The 22074-nt window shown below is 41.1% G+C and overlaps 1 protein-coding gene across 2 annotated transcripts in view; it reads left to right on the top strand.

Annotated features, from left to right (window-relative positions):
- Window positions 1-21083, top strand: part of LOC117337493 (protein-glutamine gamma-glutamyltransferase K-like) — a 79104-nt gene extending 58021 nt beyond the window's left edge. For both annotated transcript variants that reach the window (XM_033898498.1, XM_033898499.1), the window contains 11 exons: window positions 324-584; window positions 802-920; window positions 2514-2621; window positions 3115-3292; window positions 3505-3640; window positions 4315-4418; window positions 8296-8538; window positions 8995-9273; window positions 18930-19090; window positions 19428-19564; window positions 20065-21083. In XM_033898498.1, coding sequence (XP_033754389.1) covers window positions 324-584; window positions 802-920; window positions 2514-2621; window positions 3115-3292; window positions 3505-3640; window positions 4315-4418; window positions 8296-8538; window positions 8995-9273; window positions 18930-19090; window positions 19428-19564; window positions 20065-20215 — 1877 coding nt within the window. In that variant the 3' untranslated portion in view covers window positions 20216-21083. The remainder of the gene's footprint in view (window positions 1-323; window positions 585-801; window positions 921-2513; window positions 2622-3114; window positions 3293-3504; window positions 3641-4314; window positions 4419-8295; window positions 8539-8994; window positions 9274-18929; window positions 19091-19427; window positions 19565-20064) is intronic.
- The last annotated feature ends 991 nt before the right edge of the window (window positions 21084-22074 follow it).

Raw genomic sequence — 22074 nt, 5'->3', positions numbered from 1 at the left:
GACTAAAGCCTTCATGTGAAGTTTGAGAAGTATCCTTATGCTTTTGAAGGATTTATATGAACAGACGACGGACAGACCTCGGACGATTTGAATAACCCACCATCTAATGATAATTGGCTAATAAATATTGTAATGGCATAACTTTGCACATATACATGCACATTAATGACACCCGAAACATATGCAACATTTCTGTAAGTATGGCGAGACACATTTCTTTTATTCGCAGAAACAAATCTTTTGATTACTTTTCAAAATAATTTTATAAGAGTTAGTTAAACAAGGTGTGAAACATATTAACATTATCAACATCATTCTTACAGGGCGTCAGCCTCTCCAGAGTAAAGGGACTGTCGTACCAGTTACCAAGACCCGAGAGATAACTCCGGCAAGGTGGGGCTATCAGATCCTCGGCGTCGAAGACAAAAAGGTCAACATTAAAGTCTGTTCCGGAAGTGACGCAATTGTCGGACGATACCAGCTATTTATCGACACGACACACAAAGAGAACGACGGTACTGTAGAGACGTGTCGCTACAGTCATCCCGACGATATCTACGTCATTTTCAACCCATGGTGCCCAGGTAAACTGTTTAATGCAGCAAAAAGGCATCCGTTACGGGGCTAATACAGATATTAGTCTACTACCCCTAACGTCATCTTGATGACAGCATGGGTCAGTTTAGTAATTTTAATAATTTTGCTTCTGTAATAAAAGTCATCTGTTTCCGATCATTACTTATCTCACGGAACTCACCGGATCCGTCAGATCCGCCATTTTACTCCTTGTGTTGATTGCAGACGATCCAGTTTTCCTGGACGACGAGAACTTGAGACAGGAGTACGTGGTAAACGAGACCGGAAGGATATGGATGGGAACCGTCCGGAAGTTCTGTGTCCGTCCATGGAATTTCGCCCAGGTTGGTCATAATAAGCTAGGGATTGAATTTTGATATAAAGTAAGGACGACCTTTCGGTACAGTACAGCTAGCATTACTTAAAGTGCCCTACACCGACATCTGATGTATTAAATGCCATCTTGTATACACAAGTCTTTCATTGGTGGATAGTGGACTGTAAAGAGGGGGGAAACTACGTACCATTGACTGAGTTTGAATATGACACCAACCTTATCACTGTTTTAAAGATTCATAGTATTTTTTTTCTGTCGGGCCTAAATATCACATCTCGCTCCCTCTAACACACGACCCTTCACAACTAAAATCAATATCACCTTATCTCAACTCAGTAAGCTATTTCCCTGGGTTTTACTCCATTATTGGCGCCTTGTTCAGTATCTACGATATATCGGCAATGCAATTTCCTTTTCTTCCTTTTACATTCCCGCGTTTATCTGTGGATCCCCATGACATGATTCTTTTATCAATTAAATCTGCCGCCCTCGTCAGTGACGGCGTGCCTGCTATTATGTTGGCCGCTTGACTGTTCCTGGAGTCGTTTATTGCTCCCTCGGTGTACATACTTAATGCGTGTTGTATTATATACCAGACCTGACGCAAGACTTTCATGGAGGCTGTCACGCATAAACTTGTCTCGTAATGGCGAGCGAGCGTCAGGCCAAAACTGTTTTTGACCTCCAAAATGACAGCAATCTCCAAAATGGGAAGCGATCCTCCGTTAGCCTAATCTATATTAAGTGTATACCAAGGCTCTTAAGATGGTTCTTTGCTTAACAATAAAATCTACTTCTTCACAAAAGTCCATTCAACACGTCGTCAACACAATTACTCTAAATGATGCCCATGAACTACAAACGTTGGCTATGATCGAAGATAGACCACCTTGTGTAGTGCACGAGCATTTATTTAGGTAGGAACCGGCCCATTTCCGGTATGTGTAGAGTACTGTTTTGGTCGGTAATCGTTTCCGGTCTGTATAGAGTACTTACTGCAGGTGGTTCAGATCTGTACACTTGATGCTGGTTTATATATAATCACGTGGTGTAATCATGCAGGTAAATTAAATGATATTGTTTTATCCCATGCTTATCCAAACAACAGGCCCAGAGGGTCTGTCTCGCTAACCTGGTTGGATTTGTCCAAATATCAAAATAAAGCTCATGTTCAATTTGTTAATCGGTTTATTTGTTGATGTCGAACAATGCTATATATGGTTATCGGGTGACGATCTTAACTGCTTTAAAGACAGAAACCCAGAAACGAAGTCCAGACTCCCTAGGAGTGTGTACAGACCCCAGGGATTGTTTATACAACATAATCATTTAAGCAAAATCTGTTCCCCTTCCCCCAAGGATCGTTCTGACCAAATTTGAATTTTTTACTAGTACGATTAAAAGCAAATGTTGACGGACGACGGACTGACAGACAGACGGAACAGGACGGACTGACAGACGGACTGACAGACGCGCCATCAGCTCAAAGCTAGGAAACCCCGTCAACATTTAATAGGGTTTCCCTTTATACGGCCAAACTGTCCTTCAGAACAAGACTGAGCCACGGACAAGAACATGTTAATATCAATGCCTTTTTCAGTTTGATGACGTATGCCTGGTGGCAGCTTTAGCCATGATGGAGAAATCCGAGCTTGGAGATCCCGCCAGGGGTAATCCACTACTGGTCGTCCGTGCATTGTCACGTGTGGTGAGTGACAGGTGTATGCTGTCCAAAAGTAATAACCATGTGTATTAGGACACACTTAGTTTGGTTAATAGTTGATGCTTTGGCGTTACTGCTTTGAAAAGCTCCACGCAAGACATGTAGTTCATGTAATTAATACACCAAGGATACAATGGACTTGTGAAGTCTTTATTGTTAATTTAGTTAAAATATATGGAAGTACTTTAAACACAATTTGGGTTTTGGCCACATTTTATCCAGCTGGGTTAGAGAGTTTTTTTTAAAGATGACTGTGTATCATCAACAGGAGAGCTGTCCATGCTTGTAAACTACAGTAAGAACAGGCACCGTCATAAACGAATTTCTAAACACTAAACAATTCAGGATTTGTTTTTATCGCAAGAAATTGTTCCACAAGTTAGCCAGAAATATGGTCACTGGCAAAATGTATACTGTTATTAAATCAATTTATGAAAAGTCATGTGTAAATACTAAACGCAATCTACACCTACTTCAGATAAACAACAACGAGCGGGACGGAGGAGTTCTGATCGGGAACTGGTCCGGTAAATATGACGATGGTGTTGCACCGTACGCATGGAACGGAAGTGCCTCCATATTGGAAGAATTCTTAAAGAAGAGAAAGGGCGTTAAGTTTGGACAATGCTGGACATTTGCTGCCGTTGCCACAACAGGTGCTTGTTTTTCTATATGTAACCTTGTAGCCAACCGTTCAATACTTATTTTAAAAGAATAACTTTTTGCCATGGTAGGATTTTATCAGTCCAGTGGTTGAAGCCATGGACAATTTTCATTTCCGAAACAAAAACTCGTTGTTCTTTATATTCAATTCTTGATTCAGAGTCCTTCTGTACACCAATAATCCTTTCTTTGCTTGATGTCGCAGTGTTCCGCGCCCTTGGAATACCTACAAGATGTGTGACCAACTTCAAATCTGCGCATGACAGTGACTTCAGCACTCAGATCGACAACTTTTGGGCGGAGAGTGGCAAGCCAAGGAAAATGATGAACGATACAATATGGTACATGTAATTAATATATCCAATACATTGTATATGATTAAATAACTTCGAGAATTTCAAATCACTGATAAGTGAAATACGCAAAAAAAAAAAGAAAAAATATGTGGCACACTGACGACATCTAGCGGACAATTATTGGAACAGACACATCGGTTATCCACCGAACATGTAGTCACATGTTATCCCCAAGTCCAGTTGAGTACTCCGGACACCAAGGATTTGAAATATTCGTGTACTGGTATACCAGTGAAATATATAAAAAAAATATTCATTCTATATTAGAATATACCAAAATAATTGACCAATCAGAAAGCCCGACATATAGGCCACCACCTGGACAAGGGGAACTTCATTTTTTGTTTACAAATTATCTCCCTTGTCTTTGCAATAGGCCTAGTTATCACACTCGGAACACCTCGGCCGATTCTCTACGGTTAGATGACCGTAGAGAATCGGCCGAGGTGTTCCGAGTGCTAGTTATCATACATGGAAGGTTTTTCATTATCAACAGAATACCAAACCGTCAGTGTCTGAAGATACTGTTAGATATCTCTTATGAACTTCCAGTGATATTCTTCATCAAGGTGTACGGGGTTTTAAGAATCTGTATAATTTTGTACTGAGAGTGCATATTTCCTATCGTCAGTAATATCTTTCCACGTTTTATTTTGTAGGGATTTTCACGTGTGGAACGAGTCTTGGTTTCGCCGTTCGGATCTCCCCAGTGGTTACGACGGTTGGCAGGCCTACGACCCGACTCCTCAAGAGTGTTATGAAGGTAGTTAGTGCAAACGACTCTAATGCGCAATCATGACAAAAAGACGGCTAAAATCTATTCTCAAACCCACTGAAAAAATATGGCTTTCAACAAAAGGCAATTACATCAAAGACACATTCTAGATAGAGATGAGGGTAGGTTGACGGCGAACTCTTGTTATATGACCAAACCGACTCGGACAAAAGTGCTTTAGTTCTCTTAAGTATGTTTGGAAATAACGTCTCCCACAACAATAAGACCACAAACTGGCGATAGAAACCGTTTTGAATGTAATCTTGCTGTGATAGATTCTGACGCAATGTTTTCCCAAAAGTACAGAAAGGCATTTCATATTTATCTTGAAAGCAATCTCTAAAACCGGTGAGATATTTCACGGGTTGTAACATTTGAAACATATATCGAGTTTTGTACTATGTGTTTTGGATGCTACTAGTATTGAACACGTCATAGATAGTCCCTCGTGCGTTTGTAAACAACCCATGGTTTAACAAGACAAATGCAAGTCATTTAGCTATGATTGGCTACAATTGCAGAAACAGAATGCCCATAGGATTTCTTCGTAACACGACATGCATAGAATGTCTACAAGCGGTCGTTACGTAAAACCATTTAGTAGACTTGATGTGTTTTGAAAAAAAAGATTTAAATCAATAGAGTGCATTAAATCAAGATAGAGTGGTCCGGAATGTGTCTGTAACTAGTCATGATGGGAATCAGTCGAATAGGACGAGATCTCTGGGGGAAAGTGAGGAGGTAAGATGAAGGGCAGGATTATACTAAATATGGTACAGTAGGGAGGGGCGAGGGAAACTTAGATAAGGTACAGGAGTATACTGACTGGGGTACAGTGGGGAGGGTGAGGGGAGGTATGATAAGGTACAGGAGTATACTGACTGGGGTACAGTGGGGAGGGGCGAGGGAAACTTAGATAAGGTACAGGAGTATACTAAATATGGTACAGTGGGGAGGGGCGAGGGAAACTTAGATAAGGTGCAGGAGTATACTGACTGGGGTACAGTGGGGAGGGGCGAGGGAAACTTAGGTACAGGAGTATACTAACTGGGGTACAGTGGGGAGGGGCGAGGGAAACTTAGATAAGGTACAGGATTATACTAAATATGGTACAGTAGGGAGGGGCGAGGGAAACTTAGATAAGGTGCAGGAGTATACTGACTGGGGTACAGTAGGGAGGGGCGAGGGAAACTTAGATAAGGTACAGGAGTATACTGACTGGGGTACAGTGGGGAGGGGCGAGGGAAACTTAGGTACAGGAGTATACTAACTGGGGTACAGTGGGGAGGGGCGAGGGAAACTTAGGTAAGGTACAGGTGTATACTGACTGGGGTACAGTGGGGAGGGTGAGGGGAGGTATGATAAGGTACAGGAGTATACTGACTGGTGTACAGTAAGGAGGGGCGAGGGAAACTTAGATAAGGTACAGGAGTATACTGACTGGGGTACAGTAGGGAGGGGCGAGGGAAACTTAGGTACAGGAGTATACTGACTGGGGTACAGTGGGGAGGGGCGAGGGGAGGTATGATAAGGTACAGGAGTATACTGACTGGGGTACAGTGGGGAGGGTGAGGGGAGGTATGATAAGGTACAGGAGTATACTGACTGGGGTACAGTGGGGAGGGGCGAGGGAAACTTAGATAAGGTACAGGAGTATACTGACTGGGGTACAGTGGGGAGGGGCGAGGGAAACTTAGGTACAGGAGTATACTGACTGGGGTACAGTGGGGAGGGTGAGGGGAGGTATGATAAGGTACAGGAGTATACTAACTGGGGTACAGTGGGGAGGGTGAGGGGAGGTATGATAAGGTACAGGAGTATACTGACTGGGGTACAGTGGGGAGGGTGAGGGGAGGTATGCTAAGGTACAGGAGTATACTGACTGGGGTACAGTGTGGAGGATGAGGGAAGGTATGATAAGGTACACGAGTATACTGACTGGGGTACAGTGGGGAGGGTGAGGGAAGGTATGATAAGGTACATGAGTATACTGACTGGGGTACAGTGGGGAGGGTGAGGGGAGGTATGATAAGGTACAGGAGTATACTGACTGGGGTACAGTGGGGAGGGTGAGGGGAGGTATGATAAGGTACAGGAGTATACTGACTGGGGTACAGTGGGGAGGGTGAGGGGAGGTATGATAAGGTACATCAGTATACTGACTGGGGTACAGTGTGGAGGGTGAGGGGAGGTATGATAAGGTACAGTAGTATACTGACTGGGGTACAGTGTGGAGGGTGAGGGGAGGTATGATAAGGTACAGGGGTATACTGACTGGGGTACAGTGTGGAGGGTGAGGGGAGGTATGATAAGGTACAGGAGTATACTGACTGGGGTACAGTGGGGAGGGTGAGGGGAGGTATGATAAGGTACAGGAGTATACTGACTGGGAACATGATTGTGGGTTAATTTCCCTGGGGACAGAGAGGAGATACATAAACAACATATCGATTGATTTTAATGTTTGTATTTTTAAACATTTGCCGATTTGTTTTGATACATTTCCTACACCATAAAGTGCTTATTAAGCTGGCGTTGGGATCCCAATAATCATTGTTCTAACCCTGTATCACAACCTCCAAATCACTTAGACTATTCTCTGTTTGTTACTCGACAAGTAAACACGCTAATTCTGTTACACAGTTCTATAACGTATGTCCACTTACAGTCACTATGTCCCCGTACCCGCCTCTGGGGATTATCTTCCTCTGTCTTAGACTTGAGCAAAAAAGAAATAGCGGAGATGTTTACGAGAGCTCACGGCATTATAGTTATGTTGATTCTGGGAGACAGATAAATTGTCTGGAAATTGTTGCATTGAATGATGGCATGTGTTGTCCGGCCGTATACACAGCGATACATATCATGTGTATTTCCGGATAATAGCTAGTCGTGGTCCGTCCATCACGTGATCTACTATTATCAGACAAACTGGGATACAGTACTTATATCTTTAAATCCTTTACAACATTTGGTATGATTTTAATCATCGTCATTGTCAAACGGATCCTGTCATTTCTCCAAACAGTATAGATTTTCTGACAATCACGTGAGCTGTCTGTTACCTTTTGAATGATATATTAACAAAATCGATCATAGATCGGTAAAGAGTAAACACGTCTGTCAAGTAGTTTATCTCTGAATACGTATGTCACTCTGTATCTATTGTTCTGTAAGCTCAAAATAGAATAAAATTGAATTGAATTGTATCGAGGGTTGTTTACCTGTTACATGGACATCGTGATTTGTCTTCGCATACATGTAGCTTCGATCGATCCCCTTGGGGCACTGGCATAACAAGTTTTGTATTCCTGAACCAAATCCAGTAATCCGATTGGTTCTATAGAAAATGGCTACGGAAAATTTAACCAATCAGAGGCGTCGTTTAGTATGTTCTTTGGTTTGTTTGGCAAGTTCTCAGATAGCAAATTAAACCATGCCGAAACTTGTGCGCAACCATCGTGGTATACCGTTTCTACATTTCAGACGAAGAAATTCATTAATAAGAAGCATTTTGATTGGTCCATACAAATCTGAACATTCCTGTCAGAGTCTCTCCGTCCCTCGTGTCACGCTCTTACCCTCCCCCTAGTCACGCTCTTACCCTCCCCCCTATAAAACCGTCTTTATTACTCACCCTCACTGTCAGACTCTCTCCGTCCCTCCTGTCTCCCCCTCCCCTCTATAAAACCGTCTTTATTACTCACTCTCACTGTCAGACTCTCTCCGTCCCTCCTGTCTTCCCTCTCCCCTCTATAAAACCGTCTTTATTACTCACTCTCACTGTCAGACTCCCTCCGTCCCTCCTGTCTCCCCCTCCCCTCTATAAAACCGTCTTTATTACTCATTTGTTGTCTGTATTCAGGTGTATTTACCTGCGGACCCGCTTCAGTAAAGGCCATCCGGGACGGGGAGCTATATCTGGGCTTTGATGCCAAGTTTCTTTTTGCGGAGGTAAATGGTACTCGTGTTCACTGGACCGTGGATTCAGAGGGAAATATGGAACCTATAAAGGAGGAACGTGACATCGCCGGGCACAGTATAAGTACCAAGGCAGCGTCCACCATCTCCCGGGAGGACGTCACCCACTACTACAAACATCGCACAGGTACATGTGTACGTCATAGAAAATGTATGTCAGAACACGTCATCAGAGAAAGCACATGCATTTTTGACAGGATATTGTGATTTAATACCAATGCGACCGTAGAGCGCATGTAGAGAAACAGTATAACTGTTGCCAGCGTGTTCACCTCATAGCGTAAAGGTTTCAAAGATTATACGAAACTCGCAGTTAAACATCACCACATTTAAACATGAATTTAGTAATGGAAAAAATTACTATCCAATATACATAACACTGTATACAACTGGCCCTTCTAGTCAGTGATGCTAATGGCCAACATTGTAGAATTACGAAAGGGAAATCAGGAAAATCGAAATGAGCTTAACTAAATGTTAGAATATAGTGGGAGGGGTGTTACGTTACATTGTCAGTGTAACTATAGCTTAGAATTAACTAATTTATCTTGTATACATAATTCCATGTAACCGGCCCTAACAGATTCCCAGGAGTACACCGCCGCCATGGGCAGGGCCAACAACCTAGCGTGCCGTAACTGGAATTCTATTAAAAGTCCGACAGTCTCTGATGTAGACTTTACATGCAACGGTGAGATGAAGAAAAATGGCGATATTCATATCAGCTTGTGCATGCGCAACACGAGCGTTGAGAGTAGAGTGGTGGAAGGAAACATCACAGCCATTTCAACAAAGTACACGTCAGTTCCCGCCACTGAACTCCGAGAGAGCACCGCAACCAACATCTTGGAACCGGCTTCAGGTAGCATATGGGTTATTATGTCCTCAAGTCATCGTCGGTTAGGGTATTCAATCCACCAATCAAAAGCGGATACATTATAATGTCCTCCAATCGTCAGTCAGGGTATACAGTACAATCCTCACCTGATAGGTTATAATGTCCTCCAATCGTCAGTCAGGGTATACAGTACAATCCTCATCTGATAGGTTATAATGTCCTCCAATCGTCAGGGTATACAGTACAATCCTCATCTGATAGATTATAATGTCCTCCAATCGTCAGGGTATACAGTACAATCCTCATCTGATAGGTTATAATGTCCTCCAATCGTCAGTCAGGGTATACAGTACAATCCTCATCTGGTAGATTATAATGTCCTCCAATCGTCAGTCAGGGTATACAGTACAATCCTCATCTGATACATTATAATGTCCTCCAATCGTCAGTCAGGGTATACAGTACAATCCTCACCTGATAGATTATAATGTCCTCCAATCGTCAGTCAGGGTATACAGTACAATCCTCATCTGATACATTATAATGTCCTCCAATCGTCAGTCACGGTATACAGTACAATCCTCATCTGATAGGTTATAATGTCCTCCAATCATCAGTCACGGTATACAGTACAATCCTCATCCGATAGGTTATAATGTCCTCCAATCGTCAGTCAGGGTATACAGTACAATCCTCACCTGATAGGTTATAATGTCCTCCAATCATCAGTCACGGTATACAGTACAATCCTCATCTGATAGATTATAATGTCCTCCAATCGTCAGTCAGGGTATACAGTACAATCCTCATCCGATAGGTTATAATGTCCTCCAATCGTCAGTCAGGGTATACAGTACAATCCTCATCTGATAGATTATAATGTCCTCCAATCGTCAGTCACGGTATACAGTACAATCCTCACCTGAAAGGTTATAATGTCCTCCAATCGTCAGTCAGGGTACACAGTACAATCCTCATCTGGTAGGTTATAATGTCCTCCAATCGTCAGTCAGGGTATACAGTACAATCCTCACCTGATAGGTTATAATGTCCTCCAATCATCAGTCAGGGTATACAGTACAATCCTCATCTGATAGGTTATCATGTCCTCCAATCGTCAGTCAGGGTATACAGTACAATCCTCATCTGATAGATTATAATGTCCTCCAATCGTCAGTCAGGGTACACAGTACAATCCTCATCTGGTAGGTTATAATGTCCTCCAATCATCAGTCAGGGTATACAGTACAATCCTCATCTGATAGGTTATAATGTCCTCCAATCGTCAGTCAGGGTATACAGTACAATCCTCATCTGATAGATTATAATGTCCTCCAATCGTCAGTCAGGGTATACAGTACAATCCTCATCTGGTAGGTTATAATGTCCTCCAATCATCAGTCAGGGTATACAGTACAGTCCTCATCTGATAGGTTATAATGTCATCCAATCGTCAGTCAGGGTATACAGTACAATCCTCATCTGATAGGTTATAATGTTATCCAATCGTCAGTCAGGGTATACAGTACAATCCTCATCTGATAGATTATAATGTCCTCCAATCGTCAGTCAGGGTATACAGTACAATCCTCATCTGATAGATTATAATGTCCTCCAATCGTCAGGGTATACAGTACAATCCTCATCTGATAGATTATAATGTCCTCAAATCGTCAGTCACGGTATACAGTACAATCCTCACCTGAAAGGTTATAATGTCCTCCAATCGTCAGTCAGGGTACACAGTACAATCCTCATCTGGTAGGTTATAATGTCCTCCAATCATCAGTCAGGGTATACAGTACAATCCTCATCTGATAGATTATAATGTCCTCCAATCGTCAGTCAGGGTATACAACACAATCCTCATCTGATAGATTATAATGTCCTCCAATCGTCAGTCAGGGTACACAGTACAATCCTCATCTGGTAGGTTATAATGTCCTCCAATCATCAGTCAGGGTATACAGTACAATCCTCATCTGATAGGTTATAATGTCCTCCAATCGTCAGTCAGGGTATACAGTACAATCCTCATCTGATAGATTATAATGTCCTCCAATCGTCAGTCAGGGTATACAGTACAATCCTCATCTGGTAGGTTATAATGTCCTCCAATCATCAGTCAGGGTATACAGTACAGTCCTCATCTGATAGGTTATAATGTCATCCAATCGTCAGTCAGGTTATACAGTACAATCCTCATCTGATAGGTTATAATGTCCTCCAATCGTCAGTCAGGGTATACAGTACAATCCTCACCTGATAGATTATAATGTCCTCCAATCGTCAGTCAGGGTATACAGTACAATCCTCATCTAGTAGGTTATAATGTCCTCCAATCGTCAGTCAGGGTATACAGTACAATCCTCATCTGGTAGGTTATAATGTCCTCCAATCGTCAGTCAGGGTATACAGTACAATCCTCATCTGATAGATTATAATGTCCTCCAATCGTCAGTCAGGGTATACAGTACAATCCTCATCTGATAGGTTATAATGTCCTCCAATCATCAGTCAGGGTAAACAGTACAATCCTCATCTGATAGATTATAATGTCCTCCAATCATCAGTCAGGGTATACAGTTCAATCCTCATCTGATACATTATAATGTCCTCCAATCGTCTGTCAGGGTAAACAGTACAATCCTCATCTGGTAGATTATAATGTCCTCCAATCGTCAGTCAGGGTATACAGTACAGTCCTCATCTGATAGGTTATAATGTCCTCCAATCGTCAGTCAGGGTATACAGTACAATCCTCATCTGATAGGTTATAATGTCCTCCAATCATCAGTCAGGGTAAACAGTACAATCCTCATCTGATAGATTATAATGTCCTCCAATCATCAGTCAGGGTATACAGTACAATCCTCATCTGATACATTATAATGTCCTCCAATCATCAGTCAGGGTGTCCTCCAATCATCAGTCAGGGTATACAGTACAATCCTCATCTGATAGGTTATAATATCCTCCAATCGTCAGTCAGGGTATACAGTACAATCCTCATCTGATAGATTATAATGTCCTCCAATCGTCAGGGTATACAGTACAGTCCTCATCTGATAGGTTATAATGTCCTCCAATCATCAGTCAGGGTATACAGTACAATCCTCATCTGATAGGTTATAATGTCCTCCAATCGTCAGTCAGGGTATACAGTACAATCCTCATCTGGTAGATTATAATGTCCTCCAATCGTCTGTCAGGGTAAACAGTACAATCCTCATCTGGTAGATTATAATGTCCTCCAATCGTCAGTCAGGGTATACAGTACAGTCCTCATCTGATAGGTTATAATGTCCTCCAATCGTCAGTCAGGGTATATAGTACGATCCTCATCTGATAGGTTATAATGTCCTCCAATCGTCAGTCAGGGTATACAGTACAATCCTCATCTGATAGATTATAATGTCCTCCAATCGTCAGTCACGGTATACAGTACAATCCTCATCTGGTAGGTTATACTGTCCTCCAATCGTCAGTCAGGGTATACAGTACAATCCTCATCTGGTAGGTTATAATGTCCTCCAATCGTCAGTCAGGGTATACAGTACAATCCTCATCTGGTAGGTTATACTGTCCTCCAATCGTCAGTCAGGGTATACAGTACAGTCCTCATCTGATAGGTTATAATGTCATCCAATCGTCAGTCAGGGTATACAGTACAATCCTCATCTGATAGGTTATAATGTTATCCAATCGTCAGTCAGGGTATACAGTACAATCCTCACCTGATAGATTATAATGTCCTCCAATCGTCAGTCAGGGTATACAGTACAATCCTCATCTGATACATTATAATGTCCTCCAATCGTCAGTCACGGTATACAGTACAATCCTCATCTGATAGGTTATACTGTCCTCCAATCATCAGTCATGGTATACAGTACAATCCTCATCCGATAGGTTATAATGTCCTCCAATCGTCAGTCAGGGTATACAGTACAATCCTCACCTGATAGGTTATAATGTCCTCCAATCATCAGTCAGGGTATACAGTACAATCCTCATCTGATAGATTATAATGTCCTCCAATCGTCAGTCAGGGTATACAGTACAATCCTCATCTGATAGATTATAATGTCCTCCAATCGTCAGGGTATACAGTACAATCCTCATCTGATAGATTATAATGTCCTCAAATCGTCAGTCACGGTATACAGTACAATCCTCACCTGAAAGGTTATAATGTCCTCCAATCGTCAGTCAGGGTACACAGTACAATCCTCATCTGGTAGGTTATAATGTCCTCCAATCATCAGTCAGGGTATACAGTACAATCCTCATCTGATAGATTATAATGTCCTCCAATCGTCAGTCAGGGTATACAACACAATCCTCATCTGATAGATTATAATGTCCTCCAATCCTCAGTCAGGGTACACAGTACAATCCTCATCTGGTAGGTTATAATGTCCTCCAATCATCAGTCAGGGTATACAGTACAATCCTCATCTGATAGGTTATAATGTCCTCCAATCGTCAGTCAGGGTATACAGTACAATCCTCATCTGATAGATTATAATGTCCTCCAATCGTCAGTCAGGGTATACAGTACAATCCTCATCTGGTAGGTTATAATGTCCTCCAATCATCAGTCAGGGTATACAGTACAGTCCTCATCTGATAGGTTATAATGTCATCCAATCGTCAGTCAGGGTATACAGTACAATCCTCATCTGATAGGTTATAATGTCCTCCAATCGTCAGTCAGGGTATACAGTACAATCCTCACCTGATAGATTATAATGTCCTCCAATCGTCAGTCAGGGTATACAGTACAATCCTCATTTAGTAGGTTATAATGTCCTCCAATCGTCAGTCAGGGTATACAGTACAATCCTCATCTGGTAGGTTATAATGTCCTCCAATCGTCAGTCAGGGTATACAGTACAATCCTCATCTGATAGATTATAATGTCCTCCAATCGTCAGTCAGGGTATACAGTACAATCCTCATCTGATAGGTTATAATGTCCTCCAATCATCAGTCAGGGTAAACAGTACAATCCTCATCTGATAGATTATAATGTCCTCCAATCATCAGTCAGGGTATACAGTACAATCCTCATCTGATACATTATAATGTCCTCCAATCGTCTGTCAGGGTAAACAGTACAATCCTCATCTGGTAGATTATAATGTCCTCCAATCATCAGTCAGGGTGTCCTCCAATCATCAGTCAGGGTATACAGTATAATCCTCATCTGATAGGTTATAATATCCTCCAATCGTCAGTCAGGGTATACAGTACAATCCTCATCTGATAGATTATAATGTCCTCCAATCGTCAGGGTATACAGTACAGTCCTCATCTGATAGGTTATAATGTCCTCCAATCATCAGTCAGGGTATACAGTACAATCCTCATCTGATAGGTTATAATGTCCTCCAATCGTCAGTCAGGGTATACAGTACAATCCTCATCTGATAGGTTATAATGTCCTCCAATCATCAGTCAGGGTAAACAGTACAATCCTCATCTGATAGATTATAATGTCCTCCAATCATCAGTCAGGGTATACAGTACAATCCTCATCTGATACATTATAATGTCCTCCAATCATCAGTCAGGGTGTCCTCCAATCATCAGTCAGGGTATACAGTACAATCCTCATCTGATAGGTTATAATATCCTCCAATCGTCAGTCAGGGTATACAGTACAATCCTCATCTGATAGATTATAATGTCCTCCAATCGTCAGGGTATACAGTACAGTCCTCATCTGATAGGTTATAATGTCCTCCAATCATAAGTCAGGGTATACAGTACAATCCTCATCTGATAGGTTATAATGTCCTCCAATCGTCAGTCAGGGTATACAGTACAATCCTCATCTGGTAGATTATAATGTCCTCCAATCGTCAGTCAGGGTATACAGTACAGTCCTCATCTGATAGGTTATAATGTCCTCCAATCGTCAGTCAGGGTATATAGTACGATCCTCATCTGATAGGTTATAATGTCCTCCAATCGTCAGTCAGGGTATACAGTACAATCCTCACCTGATAGGTTATAATGTCCTCCAATCATCAGTCACGGTATACAGTACAATCCTCATCTGATAGATTATAATGTCCTCTAATCGTCAGTCAGGGTATACAGTACAATCCTCATCTGATAGATTATAATGTCCTCCAATCGTCAGGGTATACAGTACAATCCTCATCTGATAGATTATAATGTCCTCAAATCGTCAGTCACGGTATACAGTACAATCCTCACCTGAAAGGTTATAATGTCCTCCAATCGTCAGTCAGGGTACACAGTACAATCCTCATCTGGTAGGTTATAATGTCCTCCAATCATCAGTCAGGGTATACAGTACAATCCTCATCTGATAGATTATAATGTCCTCCAATCGTCAGTCAGGGTATACAACACAATCCTCATCTGATAGATTATAATGTCCTCCAATCGTCAGTCAGGGTACACAGTACAATCCTCATCTGGTAGGTTATAATGTCCTCCAATCATCAGTCAGGGCATACAGTACAATCCTCATCTGATAGGTTATAATGTCCTCCAATCGTCAGTCAGGGTATACAGTACAATCCTCATCTGATAGATTATAATGTCCTCCAATCGTCAGTCAGGGTATACAGTACAATCCTCATCTGGTAGGTTATAATGTCCTCCAATCATCAGTCAGGGTATACAGTACAGTCCTCATCTGATAGGTTATAATGTCATCCAATCGTCAGTCAGGGTATACAGTACAATCCTCATCTGATAGGTTATAATGTCCTCCAATCGTCAGTCAGGGTATACAGTACAATCCTCACCTGATAGATTATAATGTCCTCCAATCGTCAGTCAGGGTATACAGTACAATCCTCATTTAGTAGGTTATAATGTCCTCCAATCGTCAGTCAGGGTATACAGTACAATCCTCATCTGGTAGGTTATAATGTCCTCCAATCGTCAGTCAGGGTATACAGTACAATCCTCATCTGATAGATTATAATGTCCTCCAATCGTCAGTCAGGGTATACAGTACAATCCTCATCTGATAGGTTATAATGTCCTCCAATCGTCAGTCAGGGTAAACAGTACAATCCTCATCTGATAGATTATAATGTCCTCCAATCATCAGTCAGGGTATACAGTACAATCCTCATCTGATACATTATAATGTCCTCCAATCGTCTGTCAGGGTAAACAGTACAATCCTCATCTGGTAGATTATAATGTCCTCCAATCATCAGTCAGGGTGTCCTCCAATCATCAGTCAGGGTATACAGTATAATCCTCATCTGATAGGTTATAATATCCTCCAATCGTCAGTCAGGGTATACAGTACAATCCTCATCTGATAGATTATAATGTCCTCCAATCGTCAGGGTATACAGTACAGTCCTCATCTGATAGGTTATAATGTCCTCCAATCATCAGTCAGGGTATACAGTACAATCCTCATCTGATAGGTTATAATGTCCTCCAATCGTCAGTCAGGGTATACAGTACAATCCTCATCTGATAGGTTATAATGTCCTCCAATCATCAGTCAGGGTAAACAGTACAATCCTCATCTGATAGATTATAATGTCCTCCAATCATCAGTCAGGGTATACAGTACAATCCTCATCTGATACATTATAATGTCCTCCAATCATCAGTCAGGGTGTCCTCCAATCATCAGTCAGGGTATACAGTACAATCCTCATCTGATAGATTATAATGTCCTCCAATCGTCAGGGTATACAGTACAGTCCTCATCTGATAGGTTATAATGTCCTCCAATCATAAGTCAGGGTATACAGTACAATCCTCATCTGATAGGTTATAATGTCCTCCAATCGTCAGTCAGGGTATACAGTACAATCCTCATCTGGTAGATTATAATGTCCTCCAATCGTCAGTCAGGGTATACAGTACAGTCCTCATCTGATAGGTTATAATGTCCTCCAATCGTCAGTCAGGGTATATAGTACGATCCTCATCTGATAGGTTATAATGTCCTCCAATCGTCAGTCAGGGTATACAGTACAATCCTCATCTGATAGATTATAATGTCCTCCAATCGTCAGTCACGGTATACAGTACAATCCTCATCTGGTAGGTTATACTGTCCTCCAATCGTCAGTCAGGGTATACAGTACAATCCTCATCTGGTAGGTTATAATGTCCTCCAATCGTCAGTCAGGGTATACAGTACAATCCTCATCTGGTAGGTTATACTGTCCTCCAATCGTCAGTCAGGGTATACATTACAGTCCTCATCTGGTAGGTTATAATGTCCTCCAATCGTCAGTCAGGGTATACAGTACAATCCTCATCTGGTAGGTTATACTGTCCTCCAATCGTCAGTCAGGGTATACAGTACAATCCTCATCTGATAGATTATAATGTCCTCCAATCGTCAGTCAGGGTATACAGTACAGTCCTCATCTGGTAGGTTATAATGTCCTCCAATCGTCAGTCAGGGTATACAGTACAATCCTCATCTGGTAGGTTATACTGTCCTCCAATCGTCAGTCAGGGTATACAGTACAATCCTCATCTGATAGATTATAATGTCCTCCAATCGTCAGTCAGGGTATACAGTACAATCCTCATCTGATAGATTATAATGTCCTCCAATCGTCAGTCAGGGTATACAGTACAATCCTCATCTGATAGGTTATAATGTCCTCCAATCGTCAGTCAGGGTATACAGTACAGTCCTCACCTGATAGGTTATAATGTCCTCCAATCGTCAGGGTATACAGTACAGTCCTCATCTGGTAGATTATAATGGCCTCCAATCGTCAGTCAGGGTATACAGTACAATCCTCACCTGATAGGTTATAATGTCCTCCAATCGTCAGGGTATACAGTACAATCCTCATCTGATAGGTTATAATGTCCTCCAATCGTCAGTCAGGGTATACAGTACAATCCTCATCTGATATATTATAATGTCCTCCAATCGTCAGTCAGGGTATACAGTACAATCATAGTCTTCCTTCAGTCATCGCCTGCTAGGATATGCCACCTTTATTAACGTCAAGACGTCTATGAATTTCATTATCAATCACCGGATTCCATGTTATTCCTGTGTGTATTATATACTACCAATTAACCTCGGGTATATACCCTATTCACTTAATCGCCTTCCATTGTAAAACATGTTTCCCGAAAGATTTTCTGAACCGGAAGAATGCGCACTCCTTGCATATTTGACTTGCTCCTCGCCAAAGAGACGCATACAAAACTAACTATTGTCTTGTCCTAAGTAGTACAATGTATAATCAGAACTAAAATGTCTAATAACATCCGTCAATAAAATGATATAGGTATCGTTTTCAAAGGTATGAGGTAGACTTCCTTCACCGATGGTATTTATCTGATTTCAAGAAGATCACCGGCATGAACCTAGAATAAGTGAAAGCAGAATAGTTGTTTTCTACATTGAGTGAATAGCATAGAAATCTCAACCCTTGGGGTGGAAAAGTTGAATTGCCCTCTTTAGGTAGAGTTTTGATTAAAATCCAAGATATTCACCTCTCTGAGGTCATGTGATATTCTAATTGTATTGTTCCATCTATCAGAGTCTTCCACCAATCAGAATCTTCCACCAATCAGAGTCTTCCACCAATCAGAATCGGGTAGATCATGTCAGCGTTAGGTTTACTATCTTTCCATCCATCAGTCAGAGCCATTGATTGTAAAGTATATATTGGTTTTTACAGACGGTGAACTTTCATTAACTGTTAAATGCGCTGACTACATCAACAATATTGACCCAGACAGCCACGTGAGCATTTACGTCATGGCAACAGTCAAGGAAACCGGCCAGCACTTCATCAGAAGGGACATATTTAGAGCCGAGCACCCCAACCTCGACCTTAAGGTAACCTGTAACATTGTATACATTCAGAAGAGAAGCACCAAAGTGTTTATAAATCTTAATTTTTATCAACATGGCACATCAAAAAGTCAGTGGATGTAAGAGATAGCTACTAACACATTTCTAGCGGTTATATAGAATTTATATTATAGGTGTGTATTCCCTATAACGTCTTACCAAAGAATGTTGACGTTAATCGTCAAACTTCAGTCTGACACGTCGTTCAGGCGGATAAACGGCGAAGAATTTCTGGACATATTTTCGATAACGAAAGGCAATATGAAAACTTTGAATGGAAAGGAACTCTTCGGAAGTGACTATAACATTTTCACTTTTTCAGGCGGAGGGGACGGCCACGGTTGGGAAACCCCTGGACGTAATAATAAAACTTGTGAATACACTGTCTGTACCACTGTCTGGGGGGTACATCAACCTGGAAGGGCCGGGCATGCATAAACCATCCGCAGTCAAGATCAAGTAAGTCTCAGCATCGTCATTTCTCCCCCGAAAGTATTTGGTTTAAATGATTTGTAGTCCTGATTAACGGAAACTAGACTCCATTTAACAAGGGACCCAGATTCATGTTAAGATAACACCACGGCATACATTAAATAAACACCTCGCTTTTCAGTACCTTTCAAAAGACAAGCAGACCTACAATTATAATTATTTCAACCTCTACCAAAGTTCCAATGTTTTCTCCCGTGAACACAAGATATACATTCAAACTCCAATCGTATCAGACAAAATTAAATATAAGATATAAATATTCAATACACAGCCCAATATGCATTCATCTTTAATCAAAGTTATATCCATTTTAAGAACTAATAGCAATACGTCTGAAGATGTCTTCATGACATCATTATTAATATATTTCGACTAGCTATCATAGGTCGGTCGTTAAATACGCTGTACTCAACTTGATACTAAGTGGGTGTATCTTTTAAGATGGTGAGTGTTTTAATCTGTTTTAGAAAATCTATTGCTCCGGATGAAGAAATAAGGGAGACAATTCAGATAAAGCCAAGGCGTGCTGGAAGAAGGGAGATAATCGCATGTTTTCAATGTAAACAAATATGTGACGTCACAGGGGTAATTGAAATAGAAGTAGTTGGCGAAAAATAAACAATTAAATAAAATCATATTGAGACATGAATACCTGCGCTTGTATGGCGACATTACTGTGGCATTATTCGTGTTGCGTATAAAATTGTATGGTGAGCTAAATTGTTGAGTAAAATAATTTAAGTTGATTTAAATAAATTTTGTGGCGCAAAATATTTGTTTGATTAATATTTAGGTGATGAGTAGGATTTGCACGATGAACAATAACTCTAGCGGTGTGTTATATAAGTGTTATAAGTGTCGTGTGTTATATTGATATTTAGGGTAAATATTTATGTACCGTTCATTATTTGTGTTATGTAAAAGTGTAAAGTAATATACTGGTTGGCGTGTTAAATTGTGTTAAGTGATGTTTGTGGCGTCCTAAATTTGTTGTGTAAAGATGTGTGCGACAAATTCTTTGTGTGGCGTGTTAATTTTTGTTTGGGGCGTATCATAGCTGTTGTGTAAACATTTCATTGGCCACGTACTATAATGATTACGTAAATACTTATAAAGCGAATTATATTGATGTACTCTTCCTTACCTGTGCGTCTTTACTGATAGAAAACAATGAGAATTCGGACTGCAAGGTATTATAACTGAAGATATGTGGGTAAACATACTAAACACAGTGAAGGATGTTTTTTTCCCAATGGGGTTGGATTCGTTATTTTATTGTGGACACAACATCAGCTAGAATGATCAAGAGTACTGTTCTCCCGACCGAAGGCAATAAGTGCAATTCCTTATACATTGAACATTGGAGTGCAATATACATACTTATTAAATATGCAAATGTGATATTAACATTGACTTAACACCCAATATTAATCCTGTCATTGTTTCTACATTTCTTTTGATATTAAATTAATTTTTCTGCCTACAATCTGGTTTGTTTTATTCAATACGCCACATTGACTGAAAACACCACCCTACGATCGCTTCCTCCACGAACTGTCTACTATAACCGCGTTGTGTATTAGTGGTCATCATCTACTTCATAAGGCTACATTTTGTTGTCATTTAGATTAAAGCTATATAGTTAAACCGTAATCTTTAGAGCAACTTTGAAAGACAGTAACAATAATACTGCTACGATTTGGTCTGGGATGGTGCTTTCTGGGCGATTTATATCCCCAAAAAACTGCTTCCTTCTAACGAAGGCGATGCAACAAAAACTAAACCATAATTCATAACTCATAATCGATAATCGATAAAACTATTGGTTTATGACAATAGACGTTCTAATATTGAACAGTACACACACAATAAAAACAAGAGACAGGCTTCTGATTTGTAGTCGACAACTGCCATGTAAACTTGAACGTTTTCAAAATTAGAAGCAGAGTAGTTTCATTGAACCACTACGCATATCAACAGCCAACCTTATATCGCACAGGGGCTCCGCGGTGGCCGAGTGGTTAAAGTGTCCCGACACTATCACTAGCCCTCCACCTCCACCCACGTGGGACAGTTGCCTGGTGGTTTTCTCCGTGTTCTCAGGCTTTCCTCCACTTACAAAACCAGACACGCCCTTAAATGACCTCGGCTGTTCATAGGACGTTAAGCAAAATAAACCAATGAAACAACTATAGTGTTTCGCAATGAGATCATGTGTGTCGATCGGCTTATCAGCTGTCCATTCTCATTATATCAGCTTTCATCGTCTGTATCACGCTCTTCATCACAGAAACTTCAACGATACAAGTTAGCATCGCCTCTATCACCCTCTTCATGACAGAAACTGCCATTAAGTCAGTTGTCACCGTCTGTATTACTCTCTTCATCAAAGAAACCGCCCTTACAGTATATAAGTTATCATCGCCTGTATCACCCTCTTCATCACAGAAGCCTCCATTTTATCAGTTGTCATCGTC

Source organism: Pecten maximus, chromosome 11, assembly GCF_902652985.1.
Source record: "Pecten maximus chromosome 11, xPecMax1.1, whole genome shotgun sequence".
In the NCBI taxonomy this organism is placed as follows: domain Eukaryota; kingdom Metazoa; phylum Mollusca; class Bivalvia; order Pectinida; family Pectinidae; genus Pecten; species Pecten maximus.
Note: the sequence above shows the minus strand (reverse complement) of the source record. Positions and strands in the feature narration are given on the sequence as shown.